The following is a 24242-nucleotide window of genomic DNA, read 5'->3' as shown; positions in this document are numbered from 1 at the left end:
CGTCATCATGTAATTGTGCGTGACGTCACCGCGCATCACGTGAAGACCCGGCGATGCCTGTCACTCTACAGGCACAATCGCCGGGGTAGGAGCAACAAGGAGCCCCCAGATCTCCCTCAAGGTGGGAGAGTGCTCATGACGGCTCTGAGCCGTCATTAGCACCAGAGTGAGAAACTCTGTGACGGCTCAGAGCCGTCATTAGCACTGAAACGGTTAAAGGGACAGTATGCTTTAAAATAGTTTTTCCCTTAAAGGAACAGTAAACACTCAATAAATCATTGCTTGAACGATGTATTCAAAGCAAAGATTAGCCTGAGAATAATTTGTACATGTATTTAAAAAAAAGTATATTTAGTTGTTTTAAATATTGAAAAAATAAAGGTAAAGTTAATGTCCATAAAGCAGTGGGTGCCACCATATTGTTACTTAGGTTACCTTTTCTGCTGAGGCCAATAAGGAATGGTTATAAATGGCTTACTAGAGTGTGCAACCAATGACTGCGTGGAATATAGCTGTGTGTGCACTTCCATGTTTACCATGAATTGGAAAGCCCACAATATTCAGAATTAAATTACAGAAAAGAATAAATCATGAAAAAATATTGCAAAGTTGTTTTACTTCATAAATTATTTATATTAAAGTCTTGAGGTATTTAATGTGTTTCCAATTTTTTTGTCATTCCAGAAGCAGATTATATAATGTGTGACAAATTGCTCCTTACTCAAGTAAAGGCATGCTACGTCTTGTAATTTGATATAGACAACTTTTTTAAAGGAGTTAAACCAGTGATGCTAAAAATGTAAAGGTTCTAACATCTTAGTGCAAATTGACTAACTTTTTGTATTATAGAAAAGGGAAAGAACCTGTTGATAACCTTTCTGAATCCCACCACTGGGTGGAGGTGATTTTCAAGTATTCAGAACACCAGGCTGCATTGATGTATTGCACAGGTTAAAAAAAATGTATTATTGGTTCATTACACATATAATATAGATAGATACAGAATATTATAATGTTATAATTTTGCAGGTTTTTAGCTAGCTGCTTGACTGGTTTTGAAAAGCATAATTTTTTTAAAGTAAGTTTTGATTACAACATGTGCTGATTCGTTGCAAATGGTTTTAAAGGTAAATGATACCCATTTCTTTTCTTTCATGATTCAAATAAAGCATACATTTTATAACAACTTTACATTTTACATCTGTCAAAGTTGCTTTATTCTTTGTTGATGGAGCAGCAATGCACTACTGGATGCTAGCTGAACATATCGGGTGAGTCAAAAACAAGCAGCAGGTTTGGGCAGCCACCAATCAGCAGCTAGCTTCCATTAGTGCATTGCTCCTGTGTCTATCTAGGCATGCTTTTCAACAAATGATACCAAGAGAACAAAGCAAGAAAATATTTGTAAATGGGAAAGTTGTTTAAAATTTGCATGCTTTATTTTTATTTTTTTTTTTTTTTTTTTTTTTTTTAATCTTTAAATGGTGTGTTCATTTGTTTCTTTGTGGGGCACTTTTAAGTAAATTATTTTTTTACAAGTGCTCATAAACTCCTAATGTTTTTGCATTTTTTTTTTATTCAATAGATTGTGATTTTACAAAGATTTGAAAACCTAATTCTTCACTATGCCTTATTTGGGGTCAGAAGACGCTGTCAAAGAGCTAAAGAGAGCTCTCTGTAATCCTCACATCCAGGCAGATCGACTGAGATACAGAAATGCCATCCACAAAGTAATCCGGTAAGTTTATTCCCTCCCCTGAGGATATGCAAAGACATTATTAGTGAATTATTTATATTTAATCAAAATTCTTTACATTGTTTGGAAGTGTAGATTTTGGCAGGTAAAGTAATACAATATATTTAGCTCATTTTAAAATGCTGCAAAAATTTCCTGCAAAAAACACCTATGCTTTTATATTAAAATTGGGATCTTATATAAGGGCCATATTTTGCTTAGCCAGTTACAAGGTGCCTCAATGTTGGCTGGTCCTAACATTACAGTACTTTGCCTTTAGGGCTGAATTATTCCTGCTTTTTCTCTTTATAAAAGAATGAGACTCCCTGGCTTTATATACAACCCCATCACAATGTCATGAGTACACCTAAGCTTGAGTGGTGTGCTTTAACCAAAGTGTGCTAAACCAAACTTTTCTCATCTGGCCCATACTCTTCAAAACAGCAGCGTAACTCTGTTGTTGAGTATAGTTTTTGTAGAACAAGCTATTATGCTGTTGTTCATTCCCAGGTTGAGCGCTTCTCTCTTTTTATGTTGCAAATTATGACACTTGGGGAAGTCTCCCTAAGTGTGATGCGGGAACCCAGACGTGGACCCGTTGCTCAGTGTGCCTAGAGGGATATGGTTGCACCTCACTGATGAGGCCCACAATAGGCCGAAACGTACGTCTGGGGTTTTGCTGTTTCTCTCGTTCAGAGAGGGATTGCTTGGCATTTTGGGGCTGGACTGTACTGTGAAGTCAGGATCAGACTGATATGCTTCAGGAAAGTTCTTCTCTGTGAAAGGCACATGTTTAGCAAAAAGAGGCTGCTTCTTGGGTGGTAACTAGCCATAGAACAAGCTATTATGCTATTGTTCATTCCCAGGCTGATATATATATATATAGGGCTGTGCGATATGGGAAAAAATGAATATCGCGATTTTGGCCATGAAATATTGCAATTTTTTTTTTTTTTTTTTAGAAAATACAGTAACTGTTAAACACACATTTCTCAATAAAAAATGCATTAAACGATACAGAATCTTAAAGTATTATACAACATTATAACCAATTAATTGAGAATTTAGTTTAATATAGAAGCCAAACTAGGATTTTTTTATGCATAAAAAAAAAAAAATCTAAGAAATGTATGGCTCCCTGGATTTGTCAAGTCCAGGCACAACCAACTGTGTAAGTTATGTAACCAGTTGTGCCAAAACACAGTAAATCACATGTAAATGAGGCCACAACTTACAAAACAGAATAACCTGCAGTGAAAATCTACATCTTTGCCCTAGAAAACATTTTATATTAAATCTTTATTAAAAGGGCCAGAGATTGTGCATTATTTTAACCCACTGGCTGCCATGATGAATACCCCTATCATTCATTATTTTAAACTTTTTTTTTTTTAAAGAGCTTTATTGAAATATAGTCAAAAGAAAAAGTACAATATACTGAGGACATAATGGTGTCTCAGAGTCAAATCATAACTAAGTTACAATTTTCAAAGTATGCATAAGTTGGTTACATCATAAGTCCATAATAGCGCTCTAACATTTTCTTTTTTTTTTCCTTTCTATTAACATTATTATCTAGAACAGTAGATAATCTTAACAACAAATAATAGTGTTAACAATAACAATACTCAAAAATATAAGGAGAGACCCATAGCTCGTTAGTTTGGATATTAATGTACTGTGTTCCTTCGGGCCATACATAATGATGAGTTACTCAGTTAAGTGCCTAATGGGTAAGAGGGAATGAAGAAAGGGGGGGGGGGGATTAAGATAAAGGTGGCAAATAAGTTTTTAAACGCATCAGAGGGAGAGAGAAGTAAACAATAGATAAGAGGAAGAGAGGGGCCCCCGGCACAGGTTAAGGCATGTTCTCCAACTGGCCTCAGCAACAAATTTTGTCTGGACACTGCTATCCCCTCCCAAGGCTTCTCTCCATCTGATCATCATTAGCTCGTGCGTCACTGCTCTGCCTGACTCCCAGTAGTGTCTTCTATCTAAGTTTAAAGTGTGTGTAACTTGGGCTTTCCATTGGCCCAGTGTAGGTATTAAAGTCGATTTCCATCTCTGGGGAATAAGGGCCTTAGCGCTATTCAAAAAGATCGTTAGGAGCAATTGTGTGGCAGTATCCTCCACCCCAGGTAATGAGTGAAACAATAATATATCTGGCTTTAAGGGTAAAGTCACTGAGAAAGCATGCCTCAGAAATGCTATAACCTCTTCCCAAAATGGGGCAATTCTATCACACCCCCACCAAATATGCAGAAGGTCAGCCTGTTCCCCACACCCCCTCCAGCATCTGCCATCCGTTTTTTTTTTTTTATACATTTGTTTTAACCTGACCGGAGTCATATACCAACGTGAGATTAATTTAAAATTCATCTCTTGTATATTGGCAGAGATTGAGCATTTTTTTGTGTGCGAGGAATATTTTTCCCCCAGTCTTTAGGTTCTATGTTAGTGTTTAAATCTGAATGCCATTTGTAAATGTAGAGCAGCATGAGGTCAGTAGGTATCAACAATTTTATATATTTTGGACAGCATATGACGTGCAGGACATAACAATATACAAAGGCTCTCAAACGGGGTAAGCATTCTGGCTAGTAGAGATCTCTTAGGGTGCTTATGTACAAAGTGGGCTACCTGGGCATATGAAATCCAAGAGGAAAAAACTGAATCCTCCACTCCTACCAATTCCGTTTGCGGTATCAATGCTCCGTCCCGTATCAAAGAGCCGACGGCTCTATCACGAATATGCATTTCCTTCGCTTCTGGTCTAGGGGCACGAAACAAAGGGATCTCCTGGTTCCCCTGGAAAGGGGTTAAAGGGGAAGGGATGGAGGAGATATGTGAAGAGGTATTCACAATCCTGTCCCACTGAATAAATAGTTCATTTAAGAATGGATATAGTCTGTTTTGTGGTGTGAGCCACGCCAGAGCACCCACATTGCCCACCTTTAGGATATCTGAATCCAAATGGATCCATTGTTTTTGGTCGGATAAGGAACACCATTCCGGTATTCTCTGTAAAAGGGTGGCTGTTGTGTAACTCACTAGATCCGGGACACCCAATCCCCCTCTCTCCCTAGGCAGATATAGTGTTTTCCTTTGTATTCTAGGTTTAAGTTTGTTCCATATAAAGGCTTCCAGCTTTGATTGCAACTTGACAAGGTAATAGTTGGGCAATAGTAAGGGTAATGTCTGGAGGAGATAAAGTATACGGGGCAGTACGTTCATTTTTAGTATTTGTATCCTGCCAAACCAAGTAAAAGGTTTGTTGCACCATCTAGATAAATTGTTTACAATTTCTTTTTGGATAAGAGTATAGTTAGCCTCTATCATATCCTCTGGATCAGCCGTTAGATAGATGCCTAAGTACTTTAGTTTTTGAGGTTGGATTTTAAGAGGGCAATAGGAAGTGGCCTTCTCCATGTCACAGGGGGATACGTTTACGTTAAGTATCTCAGATTTCGTAAGATTGAGGTGAAAATTTCAAAATCTACCATAGGATTGAAATTCGCTGAGCAGGGCAGGGATGGATTTGTCTATATCTGTCAAGGTCAGCAGCACGTCATCGGCGTAGAGGGCCGTTTTGTATTCTGTGTTCTGCACCGTGATTCCCCTAATTTGTTGGTTGTGCCTGATCTTGTGTGCCAGGATTTCAATAGAGAGGACGAATAGTAATGGGGATAAAGGACATACCTGGCGTGTTCCATTATGTATTTTAAATGGGTCTGACAGAAAGCCGTTAACCTTGACTCTAGCTATGGGGCATGAATATAGGGATAAAACTTTTCCAATAAATTTGTCCCCCAGATTCATAGAGGATAGGGTGGCTCTAAGGAACCTCCAATCCACCCTATCAAAAGCCTTTTCGGCATCGGTAGAAATTATTGCTAATGGGACATGGTTATTTCGGGAATACGATATAAATTGAGTGATTTTAAGGGTATTATCCCTTGCCTCCCTCCCTGGGATAAAGCCCACTTGGTCTGTATGAACCAGTTGTTTTAGTAGGGGATTTAGCCTATTGGCCAGGACCTTAGCATATATTTTCACGTCTGAATTTAGAAGTGAGATGGGTCGCTAATTCTCCGGTCTGGTGGGGGGCTTCCCTGGCTTGGGGAGCACTGTAATGTGGGCTTCCAGCATATTTTGAACAAAGCCAGTATAATCTTGTAGTGAGTTAAATAGTTTGGTGAGCTGAGGTGCTAGTATATGCATGAATGTTTTATAATATTTATTACCATACCCATCGGGTCCAGGGCTTTTACCTATTGGTAGGTTTTTGTTAGCCTCCATGATCTCGTCTACTGTGAAAGGGTTACCCAAAGCTGTGGAATCATTATCGTCTAGTCTAGGAAGGTCGGGTAGGGAGAGGTAATTCTTCAATTCTGATTCATAGCTATCAGCCCCAGGGAGAGAGGGCCCATGTAGTCCGGTCTGCAAATTATATAGGGTAGAATAATAATCTTTGAATGTTTCTGCTATTTGTAAACTATCCTTGTGTGTGTGTCCCTGATTATCCTGCAATGAGTGCACGTAAGCCTTCAATTGCTTTCGCCGGATTGCCCTGGCCAGTAAGCGCCCTGCTTTATTACTATGCTTGTGATAAATTTGTTTTAAGAGGTGGTGTCGTGGTGCTGTTCCTGCTGTAGATAAAGCATTAGTTCAGATCTTTTCTGTAATAATTGTTCTGTAATGAGGGAGTTAGATGGATCCTGCTTATGAAGCTGTTCTGCCGCGCTAACCTAGGTGTTGGTATTTTAACCTATGTTTCTTCTGTAGGTCTGATTTGTATTTAATAAAGTCGCCCCTCAGCACACATTTGTGCGCCTCCCAAATTATTGTGTGCAACATATTTTCATCATTGTTTAATTGAAAATATTCAGACAAGGACTTGTCAACCTCTATTTTAAGTAGCGGGTCATTTTAAGAAGGAGTCGTCCAGCCTCCATTGGAATGGCACAATTGGCGTTTCGGGCCATTCCAGCATGCATAGCACAGGTGCGTGGTCCGACCATGTAATAGGTAGGATGTCAATTGATCGCACATATGAAAGGCTCAGGGGGTCAGTCAAAAAATATCTTGTCTGGAATAAACTTGGTGGGGGTGTGAAAAGAAAGTGTAATCCCTGTCCCCGGGATGGAAAACGTGCCACACATCATGGACAGCTACACTCTTAAAGCTATTGTTAATGTTTTTGATGTGTTTCCTAGGTAATGATGAGGTACCTCCAGATGTATCTAGGACAGGGTCTAAGGGTACATTAATGTCACCTCCCAGGATGAGAGGGCCTTTTCTGCAGTCTAACACCGTGTTGGTGATATTCCGAATGAATGCATGTTGAGCTGAATTAGGTACATACATGTTAACAATAGTAATTGGTCTACCAAATAATAGCCCTATTATTATCAACTGTCTCCCTTCATGATCTCTCTCCACCCGCAACAGCTGAAACGGAATGTTTTTATGTATAAGGATACCCACTCCGCATTTTTTGTGGGGACCCGAGGAGAAAATCATTGTGGTGTACATTTGTGAAAACCATCTGGGCTCTCTCCCCCTCTTAAAATGGGTTTCCTGTATTAGTACTATGTCCCCCCTAAGCCTAGAGAATTCTCTGATAGCCATAGATCTCTTTTCTGGCTGGTTGAGGCCCTTGGTATTTAAAGTTAGAAAATTAACTCTCTGTGCAGAAGAGGACATATTGTATCTGGGTCACGCACCAGAAGGGCTACAGGACAAAAAGGAAGGGAAGAGGAAGTGAGTGGAAAGAAAAAAAAAAAAAGGGGGGGGGGGGAGAAAAAAGAGAGGAAGGGGTTGGCAGGGAAGGTACAGAGGGTGACGCTAATATGTAACTCCTAAAAAAAGAAGGTATAAGGTCTAGGCTATATATGAGCCCAGCACTAGTTCTGTATAAGAGCTATGGGTAGAGGTAGAAAGTAGAGGAAGGAGAAAGGGGAAAAAAGTAAAAAAAAGAGAAGGTAAGCAAAGAAAAGAAGGAAATTCAAGAATACGAAATAAAGATTAGGGAGTCGAGCTAAAGACCTACAGGATAGATAAGAAAGTAATCGTACTAAGTGATAAAAAACTCATAGAGCAAACAAACAAATTATAATATACATTTGCCTTTATAGAATGGATAAACATGTGGTGGGAGGATTCTCTCTTATAAGAAGAATGCAGAAGAACACTGCACCTCTCTGTAGTTCCGCTTTTAGACCCTGAGCGGTTGGCTATTCGTCCAGCGCAAGCAGGAAGATTGCAGGCCATGGACCAGTTTCTACATACTTTAATGTATGTGTTCCTAGCGGCAATTAATAATTAAACCCTGATGGCTTACAATGCTCACATCATCACCGTATATATAAGATACTTAGTAAATATTTTTCCCCATTCAGTGTTGTCCATTCACTGATAGGGTATGCAGTGTGTTTACGGGGGTTCTCATATCCGCCTACGTAAGAGGGCTCTATCGGTGTTTCTCTAATGTAATACGTGAACCATTTATGCCGTATAGTGTAAGTGGACTGAGGGCCCATTCTATATACAGAGAGTGCATTGATAAAATCAACAAAAAACGTAGAACTAAGATATCACCCTGTTAACAAATACAAACAATCTGTTGAATATCAATAATTATCTAGCATTTACACTTATCTGCCAGATCATGTACATAGGGCATGGAGGACAACCCACTAACAGTCTCTATGTTTACAGGGTTCTCATATCCGCCCACATGAGAGGGCTCTATCAGTGTTTCTCTACCAATTATACCAAATATTTTAAGTGGACTGAGGGCCCATTCTATATACAGAGAGTGCATTGATAAAAACAACATAATACGTAGAACTAAGATATCAGCATGTTAACAAATACAAACAATCTGTTGAATATCTATAATTATCTAACATTTATACTTATCTGCTAGACCACGTTCGTGAGGCATAGAGGACAACCCACTAACAGTCTCTATTCCATGACAACAAAAGAATACAAGAGTCTTAAGTCTCCTGCATTAGTTATTTCCTTTGCTCCTCAGGGCCCGGTTGCACTGTTGTATTTCCACAATTTGGTTGGGTAGTGGGATCAGGCATTTCTAAACCCAGCGATTCACAAAAGGTAGGCAAGTCATCTAAATTGCGGATAGTGATGATTTGACCATTTTTGGTGGCTATTATGCTCACCAGAAATCCCCATCTGTAGGCGATCTGTTTGGACCTCAGCACATCTGTAATAAACTTGAGGTCTCTACGTTTCTGTAAGGTGGTTGGGCTAATGTCCGAAAAAATTGAGATATTAATTCCTGCGAGTGTGAGCGGGGCTTTCGCCCTGGCATGGCGCATTATTTCCTCTTTCTCAGCAAAGTTAAGAACTTTTGTTATGACGTCCCTGGGGGGTGCTTTACCTGTGGGTTTCGGCCTTAGGGCTCTATGTGCCCTCTCTAGAATAACATCAGGTGAGGTAGGTGCCCCCTTTATAGTGCGGAAGAGGTCTTGTAAATATCCGTTAAGAGCAGCTGGGCCTATTGACTCAGGAACCCCCCTGATCCTTACGTTATTCCGCCTGTTGCGGTTATCTAGGTCCTCAACCGTTTCAGATAAGTGGTATATCAAGTCATCCTGATGAAGAATTTGTTTGTTAATATCCTGGACGTCATTATATAATGTGCCATAAGCCTCCTCCAAAGATGTCACTCGTTTGGTGACTTTATTAATATCTTTGCGCAATTCCCCGAAAAGGTTTTTCACCTCCTTTAAAACTTCTTTAATATAGTCCTTAGAGGAGAGTGATCTCAGGTCCTCTCTTGTAATATTAGTATTCTGAGAGTTCTGGGAGTCTAAAGAATACACAGATGCGCTCTTTTCCATATTGTCTGAGTTGTCCTCTAAAACAGAGTCCTGTACTTTGAGATAGTGTGTCATGGTGGAGATTTTATTTATTTTGTCTGTTTTGACAGCCTTTTTTAAGGGCATGTTTAGGCCCCAAGAAGAGAAAAAAGGGGAGCACAGGTCCAGAGATGTTCAGTACCCACTCTGAATATATGCCTCTTTAGCGGTTAAATCGTGTCCCAACACAAATGCCTGCCAGCCGTGTTAGCCCCTCTGGCCTCAAGTTTACATAGTACTGGGTGGCCCCCTCTGCAGAAAGACACTACAAACCCCTCAGCAATGTGTTAATTGTTGATAAGCCAGCAGGAGTATAGGCCTCCTTGTCCCCACACTAGCAGAGAGCAAAACGTTATATATCTTGTAAATATCCCTGCAGTATAGCGCATACGCAGTGGGCTATTCTGTTCAAAGTCAGCTCAGAATGCGGGGCAAAAATAGGCAACTCACCCCGATTCAAGTCTCCAGCAGAATGTGATGGGCTATTTCAGATGCGGTGATATCGCTTCCACGTGGCGCTAAAGAATGGCCTGCATGACTGTGGTTGTACAGTTGCGAACTCCCTCCGCTCCCAAAGCACGCTGACAGACAAATATTCAGACTGTGTGGGCAGGCTGACCCGGAGTTAGTGATGGACGTCTCCGGTTATCTTTCTATTGTGGTGCGGGGCTCACCGGGCCAGCGTATCAGTGATGCGGCAGTCAGGGGCCCAGGTATTTGCCGGCATCTGACAAAAGGCCTCAGATGCCGGAGGATCCGTGTGTCTTAGATGAAGCACTCTGGCAGGCGATTGCAGCGTGTTGATATTTGTTCTCCTCACTTTCACATATATCCTCGCAAGTTTATGCCGTGCAAATGTTACATTTAGTGCTCATTTTATAAGCCTGTATGTCTTATAGCCACGGAGCCAAGTTACTGTGCGACCATCTACCTGAACGGTCAGGCTCCGCCCCCTTGACATTTTAAACATTTTGATGACTAAGAGATCCTGATTACACAGAAACTCATTGGCTGCCAGTGAATGATCCTGACCTATACTGTATGAAACAACGTTTCTAATACAACTGCACTGTACTCTATGCAGACATGGAATAAATAATATGTGAAGAGAGTCGTCTTATAAAGCAGATGACATAAATACTGCTGTAATGATCGCTATCGGATATCCATGTCACTCACCCTTCTGAGTTAGCAAAGCTGTGCTTTCTTTTTCTGGGTGTCAGGATCTCCATTGCAAATTAATCCAAAAAAATAATTTCTGCCTATTATGTTGGTGATCAGCTGTCTAAGGGGCCTCATGTCCCAGTACTGTGCGATCTCTCTCGCTCTTACACCAAAGCATAGATTTTGCCACCACAGAGTTCAATCCTTAAGCCTCTAGGTGTTTATAGGCGTGCTTATTCTAGTATAAAACGGGAAGCGCATAACAGTTTTGAGAGGGATTGTGAAGCGGAGAACATGAATCCATTTAGTAAGCTGTACCTTACACAAGTGGTCCCCAGACATTTTTATTGTATACATGGTTAGAATTTTTTTTTATTATTTTTTTTTTTCAGTTTAATGATTTTTATTTTGTTTGATAAATTTCACAGTAATACAACATACAATACTTGTTAACATATAAATATGCAAAAAGTAATTTACAAGTGTATCGTTAAATAACGTTTTTATAAGCAATAGGATTCGGTAATAAAGGAAATAAAATGAAAGGGGAATAGAACCTGGTAAAGAATTGTTAGGCGAGGGGAAAAAGGAAAGGAGAAGGTGAGGAAAAGGGGGCACAGAAAGAGAGATAGAAAAGACATCTCGTTTTAGTCATATCATATTATAATTATATAGTTCCCTGGTACACCCATATACGCCTTAACCTGGAGAGATAAATGGTATAATAAACCAATTGGTGAGTGAAGTCATTCGTCCACTTTCTGGCAAAAGTATCAGTTGTATTATATATTGTCATAAAACCTTTGTTCCCACAAGAAGAGAATATCATTAACGTGAGTGTCAATTTTGATGCTAAAGTGCCCAGTTTTTAAAAATTTGATTGAAAACAGGAGCACTTTAATTAATCAAAATTTACATTTCACTCCTGTTGTGAAAAAAACTTACCTTTTAATCTTGACAGCAGCTCCAGCTTCCTCCGGTCATTGCAAGCCATTTCTGACGTCAGAAATGATGGATAGGTCATCCTCCAATCATGGCTTTCCCCCCCCCCCCGGGGGAATCCGTGTCTGATTCAATGCCGTGATTGGAGGAAGCCGGATTCCTCATTTTAGACCCAGGAAGAGGCTTTGCGACGGGTGGAGGAAGCTGGAGCGGCTGTCAAGTTTAAAAGGTAAGGGGTCTTTTCACAACAGGAGTGAAATGTAAATCTTGATGAATTAAAGTGCCCCTGTTTTTAATCGAATTTTTAAAAACTGGGCACTTTAGCATCAAAATTGACATTCGCTTTAATAAAGTCGCGTTTGCCTATATAGTAGTAATTAATTTTTTCAAGGGTAAGAATGTGGTCTACCTCTGATGTCCATTGTGGGGACCTGTTGGGTCTTCCATAATCTTGGGATTAGCCTTTTTGCGTAAGCCAACATTATCTGAAATAATTTTTTGCGGGATATGGTTAAGGAGGATGATATGAGAATTAAGAGCTATATTCGTACCTAAGATTTGGTTTATACTCCTGCTCTAGTCGTGACCAAAAAACGGTAATGTGTGGACAAGCCCACCAAATTTGGGTCATAGTCCCTATGTCTCCACACCTTCTCCAGCAGCTCGAAGAGGCAGTCGGATAGATATGTCGGAGACGGTGAGGTGTTAGGTACCAGCGGGCTAGTATTTTATAATTCAGCTCGGACACGACCAGCAAAACGCAGGCAGAGTGAGTCGTTTTTAAAGCAATGTGTCCAGTCAGCGTCGCTAAGGTTATCTAGTAGTTCTGTGTTCCATTTCAGTATGTATGCAGGGCGCGGCAAAGGAAAAGATCCTCTGAGAATTTTATATACTATAGAGAGATGAGCTCTCTTAATGTTAGGGTTAATGCATATTTGCTCAAATGCCGTTAATGGTCTCAGAATGGTTTGTTGGTTTGTTTATACTATTGTTGATTGCATGTCTGATCTGCAGATAGGAGTACCAGTGTCTAATGTGGCCAGGTATTTCTCAATATTACTGATTTTGTTGTGACACACACACACACACACACACACACACACATATACATATATATATATAAATGAAATAGCAGGTTTTCCAGCACTCCAACCTTGGTTAATTCTCACATCCCTGGGTGCAGTCCTTAAAGGAACATATAGAACAATTCTTATTGAATGAAGGGCACTCTCAGGATTTTTAGTATTTGCAAAACAAAGATATTTATTCCTAGTATCAACAAATCTTCATAGTCTATGTTTTGGCTTTCATAGAAGCCTTCCTCAAGACAAACAACATCTGTAGAATAAAAGAAAAAACAACCAATGTATACAAACACATAATTATAAACTAACGTGAAAATATATACACCCAACACCACTTATTTATGTTTATAAAATCATGTAAAAGGATAAACATGTGTACAAGTCCATGGTCACCAAGCCAGACACAAAGAAACACTACTTACAGAATCAAAAATAGTACACAGAGAGATGGAGACACATGTAGAGCGATAACTAATCAGGCCAATAGGGAAATACTAAGGAGCTTCCATAAGGAGGGTACCAGAAATAAGCCAAACTGCCTAACACAGAAATGTATGCAAACATCTACTTAAACGTGTTCTTATAACAGTACTAAGAATGAATAAAATACACTTCATTACGCTAAGCAGGGCTACAAACGAAGTAGTACCACAATAAATACAAATATAAATATCATGACATATGGGCACAAACCTCTAAATCCTAATTAACATGAGAAGCTTCATGACCACTGAGTATTGACATAGCCCGTTACTAATGTTAAACATTGGCCATATCTCAAACCATGTAGAGAGAGCAGAAAGCATAATACTGCCACGAATATATACCTCCCTATTACAACCATTCTTATAGTAATAGGTATATATCACAGGGTATATCAACCCAGCACACCTCATTACCGCCAACTACAGCAAACCAATATTGAAACTAATATTAAAACATCTATGGTTCAGACCATCTAAAGAGATTACATCTATGGCAGAGCTTAATCGTTTACACAACAGGTGAAATATCACCTTAAAGCCACAAAATAACTCAATAAGCCCTCAATCTTATAAGGCCACGGTCTATGGCAAAGGCTAGAAAAATAGCAATATTGTTGTAAAATAGGTATAACAACATGAACATACTCGTGCAATGTAAGATAGCAGATGATGTAACTACAAACTAAGAGATAGGCAATTAGGAACCGAAACCAGCATTGCCCGTAATCATGGTAATAAAAAATGCTTTTTATTTTAAATTTTAAACATAACCATATCACTCATGTTAGAGGGGCCAAAGTATAAAAAACCCTAAAGAGTACTTTATACGGACAAATTCATAGCCGCAATTCGTAATTCACAGTTCATACAGTGTTACAAAGTTAACATACCTAGTATATACCAGTGACATACAAAAACATAGCCACAATTTATAGTGCACAACCCCACCATCATGCGGAAAAGCTAACAAAGAAAATCAACGCCAGCCATATCATAGATCGTAATAAAGCAGTCATGTCACCGTGTTATAAAACAGACAGCATTACTGCCAGGATTATTACATTTTATTGTATATTCTGTATTATGACTATAGCCTATTTAAATGAATTCCTTGATATTCCTTTGCCCCAGTTGGTTGTGCGTTATCCACCATGGTTTATGTATTGTTCTCTTTTCATTGGTAACTATCACTCACTGTGTAATCATGTTGGTTGCCTAGCAACTATGTTTGGTGAAATTACATATAAGTTACTATTTTTTCTGTTATTTTGTAGGTAGCTGATGAGGGCTATATTGATCATATGGTAGCACCTTCATGAACTTAGTTTCATACATCGTTGTGGCATTGAGTTTTATACATCGTTGTTTCATACACTGTTGTGGCATTGAGTTTACGTCTTGTGATATAATTGTGTGCACTGTGCGCATGTGTGGTAACGGTCTAGTTCCAGGCTCTTTGTTAGCATTCTCTCAGTCTCAGCTGTGTGTGTTACGTAGCGGCACACGCCTCCGTTTTTCAACCAATGGACTGGGCTCCTCGACGCTTTTAAACACATACATACAAACACACACACACACCTTTGAACTCTATCCTGTCAAATACCTTAAAGGGACATAATACTTATATGCTAAATCACTTGAAAGTGATGCAGCACAACTGTAAAAAGCTGACAGTAAAATATTGCCTTATCTCTATGTAAAAAAGAAAGATATATATATATATATATATATATATATATATATATTACCTCACAATTAATTCAGCTCACCAGAGTAAGTGTTCTGTAAAAAGTTATCTTTCAGTTACTGCCCAACTGCAGGTAAAAAAAAAACAAAAGGAAGAAATGAACAGTAGCCCATCAGCAGTGCTGAGGTCATGAACTTTTTTACTGTGATCTCATGAGATTTCATAGTAAACTTCCTTAAACTGAACAGGGAAATAACATGAGTGTGCATGAGGCACGCTCCCTTTCAAGTCCCAGGACAGGCATACTGATTTGCTGCTTAAAGTTTTTTACATTGAGGTGTGAATACTTAGGACATTTTGAGGTAAAATATCTTTCTTTTTTACATACAGATGTTCAGGTGTCAGGATCCTTACCCTGGACGCTTGTTGTGGCGAATGCGTGGCCCCCGACAGTCTGTCTCGGCGTCCCATGTGCAGAGACCCCGATACTAGTCTGATCACTAGTTGCGGCTGCAGCTCTCAAAGCGTGTGGCCGAAAGCTGCCTAGATTTAAAGGGCCAGACTCTGATTGTTAGGCACAGGTGTGGGAGTCCCTATATAAGGCTGCTCAGTACTTCACTCTGTACTGAGTTATTGCCTAAGAAGGTCCTTATTACCTAGTCCCTGTTCCTTATCTGAAGATTCCTACTTCTGTATGCTTATCCTACTGCTGAGACCAAAGACCTCTGCTGTGATGCCTGTGTATGCTTATCCTTCTGCTGAGACCAAAGACCTCTGCTTTGATACTTGGGTATGCTTATCCTACTGCTGAGACCACAGACCTTTTCTGTTATACTTGTGTATGCTTATCCTACTGCAAAGACCATCAACCTCTGCTGTGATCCTTGGGTATGCTTATCCTACTGCTGAGACCAAAGACCTCTGCTGTGATGCCTGTGTATGCTTATCCTACTGCTGAGACCAAAGACCTCTGTGGTGATACTTGGGTATGCTTATCCTACTGCTGAGACCACAGACCTTTGCTGTTATACTTGTGTATGCTTATCCTTCTGCAGAGACCAAAGACCTCTGCTGGGATACTTGGGTATGCTTATCTTTACTGCTCAGATCAAAAGGCCTCTGCTGTGATACCTATGTATGCTCTCTTGTTCTTGGACATTTTACAAATACCTCACCAACAGTACCCGCTGGGTTCTGTGCTTGCTGAGTGACTTGTGCTTAAAGTTTTCATTGTAAAGACTTTATTTGATTTTTATCTGGTTCAATATTGACCTCAATTTGATTTACCTGTTTCTCCATTATTTTTCTTCAGTAAAGTTTGTTCAAGAAAAAACTTTCTTTGTTTTGGTTTTCTAATTATGCATACTGAGTTCCAGACACATCACATCAGGTGATATTTTCTAGTCCGCTTTTTACAGCTATGCTGCATCACTTTCAAGTGTTTAAACATTTGGGTATCATGTCCCTTTTAACATACACCATATCACTTTAAAACAATTTGTATACTTTTTTTTTTTTTTTTTTTAAATAGAAATACTTGAAATAACATTATTTGTATGATATATATATATATATATATATATATATATATATATATATATATATATATATATATATAATGTGTGTGTGTATATATTATATATGTATATATTTTATATATATATATATATATATATATATATATATATATATATATATAATTTTTTTTTTTTTTTTTTTTAAATAACATTTTATGCTAGTCAAAGTATTTCTTGACGCACCTTTTGGCTTTTGCGCAGTTGACCTAGTGCACTTTTGGATTAGCACGGAAGTAAAAACTAAAACAGGGTTTTAAAGTGCACCCCATAGAAGTCTATGGGGAGAGGGAATTATCTCAGCCGTGCTATTTGACCTCCCAGATGATAATGCACATGAGGCTTTCGCTTGAACAATAACTTTTTACTTTCAACTTGTAATATGTGCGCAAGAATAGAAGCAATATCAATTTAACTTAAGCTGTGTTAGAGCTCAATAGAGATAATAGGTTTATGCTCCACTTGAAATCTAGCTCTATGTCGGAACCTTCTTGTGTTTTTTGTCTTTTTATTTAATAGTAAAGCACTATGTTACTATTACAGTTCATAGCTTAAATCAGGACTCGACAAACCCAGGACCCAAGTAGCCACTGGCTCCTAGAATTTTACCCCTGGCTTCTAACTTTTTGTGGTTTATTCTCCATATTTCTATATACAAATACCACTGTCTGGCTCTTAAATATTCTTACTGGCTCCTACATTTTAAAAATTGTTGACCCCTGTCTTAAGTAAATGATTTATGAAACTATTGTGACTTCTTTCATTCTAGGCACATGACCCAGGGAGTAGATGTGTCCAGTGTCTTCATGGAGATGGTTAAGGCCAGTGCCACTGTAGACATTGTACAGAAGAAGCTAGTCTACTTATACATGTGCACGTATGCCACTCAGAAACCAGATCTGGCCCTTTTAGCTATTAATACTTTGTGCAAAGACTGCTCGGATCCTAACCCCATGGTGAGAGGCCTGGCATTACGAAGCATGTGCAACCTCAGGTCAGTACTGTCTGCGAGGAACAATAGGGCAAATGTCTTTGTGAACTGTAATGAGCAAATTCACCTAGTTTAACCACTAACTGGAAAAACTGGTTCACAGTGTATCCGATCTTCATCACAAAAGTTACTTCTCTTTTAAACACAAAATCTACCATCATTTTGTTCTTAGTGACGATAAGTTTTAGAATAACATGAAGGTGAGCTCATCACACAGTGACTTTTGCTTACTGTAATTCACCATGGGATCTGCATTCTACATTCCACTGTCTTTTATTTTTTATTAAAATCTTTTTTCATGCTTTCTCTCTTAGAATGCCTGGAATCCATGAATACATACAACAGCCTATTCAAAATGGCCTCCGAGACAAAGCATCGTATGTGAGAAGAGTGGCTGTGCTGGGATGTGCAAAAATGCATGCACAGCAAGGAGATGTGGAAGTTGGTAAGTTCTATGCAATTAGTCTTAAAGGGACATGAAACCCATTTTTTTTTCTCCATGATTTAGATAGAGCATGCAATTTTAAACAACTTCTATTATTAAAATGTATTCATTCTCTTGGTATCTTTTGTTGAAAAGCAGGGATGAAAGCTCAGGAGTGTGCATGTGCCTGGAGCACAACGTGGCAGCAGTTTTGCAAGAATGGTATCTATTTTCAAGAGCACAAGATTACAGCACTATTTCCTGCCATGTAGGGCTCCAGACACCTACCTAGGTATCTCTTCAACAAAGAATATAATAGGAACAAAGCAAATTTGATTATAGAAGTAAATTGGAGACTTTTAAAAATGGTATTTACTGTGTAAATCACAAAAATAATTTTTTTGGGTTTCATATTACTTTAAGGGCAGTTTTGTGTCTGCGTTCTTCTAACAAGGATGACTAGAAAATAAATAGAACGGACCTTCACTGAACTGATAAACTAAGCACTTGGATTTCGGGGTTGCTAAATTAAAACTCTACTGTGAATTTCAGAGAAGTGCTGGAGACTTTTTAGCATTTTTGCTGTGACTGTTTAAACAGAAATAGATCCCTTTTTTATTTACCTATGAAAACTATAGCAATTTCAACTATTTATTCAAAGAATTATTGTAAAATGATTAAACAAGAGTAAAAAAAATGTTTAAAAAGATTATCACTATCCACAAAATCCTGTAGCTTTCGAACTGTAGAAAAAACTCTCAAAATGTGTTAATTGGCATCATCTGATTCTGTTGACTAAACATGTATATATATTTTATATTATTTTTGGTCATTTCAAGGTCTTTATCAGCAACTATGTCTAAAATGATGCAATGGGGTACTCTCGCTTGGTATAGTAGAACTTCCTGAATATATATATATATATATATATATATAAAAATAAGCCGATTATGGTATATTTCATGCCACTATTTTGCTGCCAAATACAATCATATATAATAAAAAAAAAACACTAACTTTTTCGCAAATGTTGGGTTTCTCGCTGAAATTATTTACACACAACTACTGCAGTCATAAGACAAATAAGTGGTTCTCTGGGATACGCTTTGTTCAGAAATAGCAGATATGAATGGCTTTGTCACTGGTTTTTGATAATTATTAGGCTGCTAGTTGCAGCTGTGTGCGCCACACTTCTGAAATTCCGACAATGAATGAAGTGGTTAATCAGTTTGCTTGTACGGTTAATCTTTGCTGATGTGCTGGTGTTACCCTCCCATCTGACACCTCCCACCCCCTGATCCCTTGCAAACAGCTCTCTCCCCCCACTGGTAACCACCATCTTAGGTACTGGCAGCCAGTCTGGCAGTATGCTGTTTAGTGATGTACACAGGTAGAAAAAAAATCACAAGTATTAGGTTAGTAGATAGTGGATGGTGAGAGACTATAGCTTAGAGCAGTGTTTCTCAAACCCAGTCCTCGGGACCCTTACTCAGGCCAGATATTCATTATATCTTAACTAGAGCACAGGTGAAATAATCAGCTGATGGGTGAGCTGATTGTTTCACCTGTGCTCTAGTTAATAGTTAAGATATAATAAATGAGTAAGGGTCCTGAGGACTGGGTTTGGGAAACACTGTCTTAGAGGGACATGAGGCACCCATTAAAGTGACAGGTTGCAAGTGGCACGTTAATGATAGCGCGGGTCGCAGGTACATTAGCATGCAACCTGATATTACAAGTCTATGGTTAAGCATGCTCTAACTTTTTTACTTTTAACTAATGCAGCATACATTTTTACATTGAGTGCAGTTTGCTCACAAGCAAGAAAATAAAAAAAAAATAACGTGTAATCTTGCCAAAAGTGTTTAGTGTGAAGGGCAACAATACATTGGACAATAGATTAGTTTTTTTTGTTTCTCAATTCAGGCAACAGGATATTGTTGGAGCTGTCCATAGACAGTAGTTGGCTGGTTTCAGAGAACATCCCGAAGATCATTTTGAAATAATTTACATATATAGAAAGGATGTTTATCTAGATGGTTTATTGCTTAGATATTCACAATATATTTTATTTTATAGTTTGTTTGTAATATATTCCATACATTTGCATTTATTTTGTATGTTTTTCTCAGATGGGGCTATGGTGAATGAGTTATACAGTCTACTTCGAGACCCTGACCCTATTGTCCTGGTGAACTGCTTAAGGGCACTAGAGGAAATCCTAAAGAGAGAAGGAGGCATTGTGATCAACAAACCAATAGCTCATCATTTACTCAACAGGTTAGGTTGTTAACCATTGTTAGCTTTATCATTCATTTATAGGTTTAAAGGGGCCTTATGTCTAAATTGTTTTAAACTCATTTTAAAAGGTTTATAATATAACTATGTTACTGTATTTTTTGTGTTTGTTTAAATACAGTCTAGCTCAATTCTGGGAAAGCAGTAATAAGGTAATGGCACTGATTGGTTATTTATTCATTTTCTTTATAAGACTGCAAGAAGTAACTAATAGTATCTTAAGGGCTGTATATGCAGTCTTACGTCCTCAAAATGGCAGCTCGGTACTTTAACTCATATGTTGTTCATAAGTTCACTGTGTGAGAAAGTGGCTTAAGTGGGCAACTGTTAGGGGTTAGATGGTGGATTTAGTTTCTTTATGTAATAATTCAACAACTACCCCTTCTGTAAAAAATTAAAAACGTGGACTGAAAATGGCATGTCCAAGAGCCACATCCAGCTTTTGACTGCCTGTTGCCCATCACTAATGGGAAATATAATGTAATTATATTACCTGTTAGCTTCCAAAGCTTGACAAATCCAGAGTTCCAGGTGACCACAGCACCTTAAAGGGATATGAAACCCCAAAAAATGTCTTTCCTGATTCAGATAGAGCATACATTTCAAATTTCCAGTTATCAATCTTGCTTGGTATCCTTTGTTGAAGGAGCAGCAATGCACTACTGGGATCTAACTGAACACATTGATAAGCCTATTGCAAGATGAATACATTTTTGCTAATATAAGTAGATTGGAAAACTATTTCTATTAGACATGTGCATTGGTATATTTGTTACTATCGAATGTAGAAGAAGGTGGCTGCTCGCGGCTATTCGCTCTTTTCGGAGACTGATTTTTTCTTGTGAAAGTGCAACACACTTAGATCTGTCACTGTGCAAATCCATATCTTAATGTGTTGCACTTTCACAAGAAGAAAACGGGCACCGAAAAGAGACGCTACCTTCTTCTGTATTCGGATAGTAACTAAGTATATGAATGCACATATCTAATTTCTAAACAAAACTGACGTATTCATTTAATTTTTGACTATTATGCCCCTTTAAATAAACCTTTTAGAATTCATAGCATATAAATCTTTACATTTATTCATATAACCCTTAAAATATATACCGTGTAGCGTTGCAAAACACACTGCAGTTTACTATTTTTCCAAACTCGCTACTGTACAAATGGTAGTTTGGGTAAACGGGTATGTACAGTATAGGGAAGAGAAGAAGTGTGAGCGGTGTATGACATAATCATGTCAAATGAAGGGATTTTAAATTAGATTTTTTTCACATAAAGATAATTTCCGGAATAAGAGGTTGATTTATGAAATAAATTTGTAATAGAGTTGGTTTTGTCATATGCTCTACTGGAATTCAAGAATTCCTGTAATATACATATCCTGATAATTAGTTAAAGGGCCAGTAAACCTACCAAATAAAGTTATATAATTCTGCACAAAGTGCAGAATTATATAACATTAGGTTAGCGCCAGCTTTCTAAATCAAAGTATGTCACAGATATTTTCCTACAAAAATGTATTTTACAGACCGCCACTCCTGGCTCTACTGAGCAGGTCTGTTTTTTTTTCTAAGTGCATCAGGCACGCTGTCTAGTCACAGCCGGCCCAATCGCGCCTTTAAAATGAATGTAGCTCGCTCCCGCTACCAGACCAGAGCGAGCTACATTCATTTTAATGGCGCGATCGGGCTGGCTGTGACTAGACAGCCTGCCCGATGCACTTAGAAAAAAACAGACCCGCTTTTGACAATACTAGGAGCAATGATATTGGGTGATTAGTTAGTAACTAAGGTTAACTCGCCACTTTTATGGATAGGCACTACTCTTGCAGTCTTCCAAAGTTTGGGTATGTATCCAGACACCAAGAATTCATTAATTAGGGTTGTGACAGGTTTAACAATTGCTGGCGCACTGAGCTTCAATAGCATTGCTGGGATTTGATCAGGTCCAGACTGGTTTTTCATTTTTAGATTATTAAGGTGTTTCTTAATGACATTGATGGGTACAGGTCTAAAATTGAACTATATTGGGTCTTTTCAGATTTAGTGGGGCCTGATCCACATTTGTAGTGTCAGGATGTGTGTAATTTTATTAGTTTGACAATCAGGGTGCTGGAGCATCTGACAAAATAATTGTTAAAGGCATTTGCTACTTCTAAGGGAAGTTGCAGGGTTTGGTTGTCCACTTTGACAGTGGAGGGTTGGGAGTGGATTGGGGGAGTTTGTAAGTTATTTATGACTTTCCAAAACTTTCTAGGGTTTGACATTTTATTGTTCAGATTTTCTTAGAAATATCGGGCCTTGGCCAATTTTGTTTGCTTAGTGCATATATTTCGCCATTGTCTATGTACACAGTGATCATTCATAGAGCCAGTATGCTTGAACTTTGACCACAATGAATCCTGTAACTGGTACATTTGAATGAGGTCAGCTGTGATCCAATTCATATGTGCTCCTTTTACTCTCATCTTACACAGCAGGGCATGCAAATTCCAAATTTGTAGGAGTTCAGACTGAAAGAATTCAACTGCAGAGTCTAAATCTGGAATTAGGTTTAATCTGTGCCAGGGGAGGTTCTTGATGTCATTTAGAAATGATTGAAGATTACATTTTTTGAAGGACCTGGTGATTTTAACCTTGGGAGAGGATTTAGTAGCCTTTATTTTGTGCAGGCAGTACACTAAGCAGTGGTCACTGAACACCTGCCTCTTGGATTCGATCAGGAGAAGTGGAGAGAACCCAATCGAGCAGGGTTTGGTTATGGCTTTTAATGTTTATGCAAGTTGGGGGGGAGATTAATTGCATCAGCTGCAAAGTCTTAAATGATGAGCAAGAACTATTGTTTTTAGGATTCAGCCAATCAATATTAAAATCTCCAAAGACCAAAATTTCACTTTTTGGGTTTTGAGCTATGGTTTAACTAAGGAGATGTGCTATGTCAGAAAGGTAATGCAGGGGAGCTAGGTGGGCGGTAGATTCCTGCAACAATGATTGATTTACTGCATGGGCTCTCAATTGTGAAATCAAAGGTGGCAGGAGAGCTATATTTTTGTAAGGGGGTGTACTTTATGGAATTGTCAACATAAATTACAATGCCACCTCCTCTTTTTGCTCTGTCATTTCTATGGCATGAATACCCATGTATACCCAATGTATTGCAATGGCAGAGTCAGGTATTTTTGCAGTTAGCCATGATTCAGAGATAACAATGATTTTGTGCTTGTAATGTGAACACCATGCTTGCAGTGCATCGATTTTTGGTAGTAAGCTGCGGATATTACAGTGCACAAAGAAGAGGCCTTTTTTAGCTGGAATGCTAGGAATGGAATTTTTTGGGGGACCAGGGTTAGACTCTACATCATTTGCAAGAGCAAGTAAGAAAAGGAATAGGAATTTGGACATCATTTTTGTTTGGCCATAAAGTGAATGGGATACTTTATAATTTTGTGATGTGGGGGTAGGGGGACTGTTTTTTTATAACTCTCCACCAGCACTCAGCAGATAAGTTATGGCAACAGAGCAGGCCATGGTGTATGATAATTTGTATAAAAATTATCCCCTCTTAAATAAAATGGAAAATGTTTGCATGCTCTCAGATAAACAAGGTAGCATTAACAAACAGCCCTGTTTATCTGAGAGCATGCTTCTTTTTATTATGTTTTTTTTTTTTAACTTTTTGTCTAAATACATTTTCCATTTTATTTAAGAGCCGGTCATTTTTTTTCTTTTTGTGCATAGTGAATCACCAGCAATGATTCTGCTTCAAAGATTTTTGGAGAAAGTCCCCCCGATTAAATAATTGTGGCATGGTATAATGTTAAAGGGCTGACGAGTATAGGTTTCAAAAGTGTTATTAGTCCACTATGAGCTGAGCAGCAAGCCAATGCCCACAGCTGCTTCATGAGAAGGCAGAGAGAGACAAGCGTAGCAGTACAGCTGGAGTCATTTGTTTGAGAGGTCATG

At 38.5% G+C, this 24242-nt stretch overlaps 1 protein-coding gene across 2 annotated transcripts in view; it reads left to right on the top strand.

Moving 5' to 3' along the window:
- Positions 1–24242, top strand: part of AP4B1 (adaptor related protein complex 4 subunit beta 1) — a 140169-nt gene that overhangs the window by 4260 nt on the left and 111667 nt on the right. For both annotated transcript variants that reach the window (XM_053706575.1, XM_053706574.1), the window contains exons 2-5: positions 1586–1738; positions 17331–17555; positions 17867–17997; positions 20109–20256. In XM_053706575.1, the coding sequence (XP_053562550.1) occupies positions 1626–1738; positions 17331–17555; positions 17867–17997; positions 20109–20256 (617 nt within the window). In that variant the 5' untranslated portion in view covers positions 1586–1625. The remainder of the gene's footprint in view (positions 1–1585; positions 1739–17330; positions 17556–17866; positions 17998–20108; positions 20257–24242) is intronic.

This window comes from Bombina bombina, chromosome 3 (genome assembly GCF_027579735.1).
Source record: "Bombina bombina isolate aBomBom1 chromosome 3, aBomBom1.pri, whole genome shotgun sequence".
Lineage (NCBI taxonomy): Eukaryota > Metazoa > Chordata > Amphibia > Anura > Bombinatoridae > Bombina > Bombina bombina.
The sequence above is the reverse complement of the archived record's forward strand: the minus strand, read 5'-3'. Positions and strand labels throughout refer to the sequence as shown.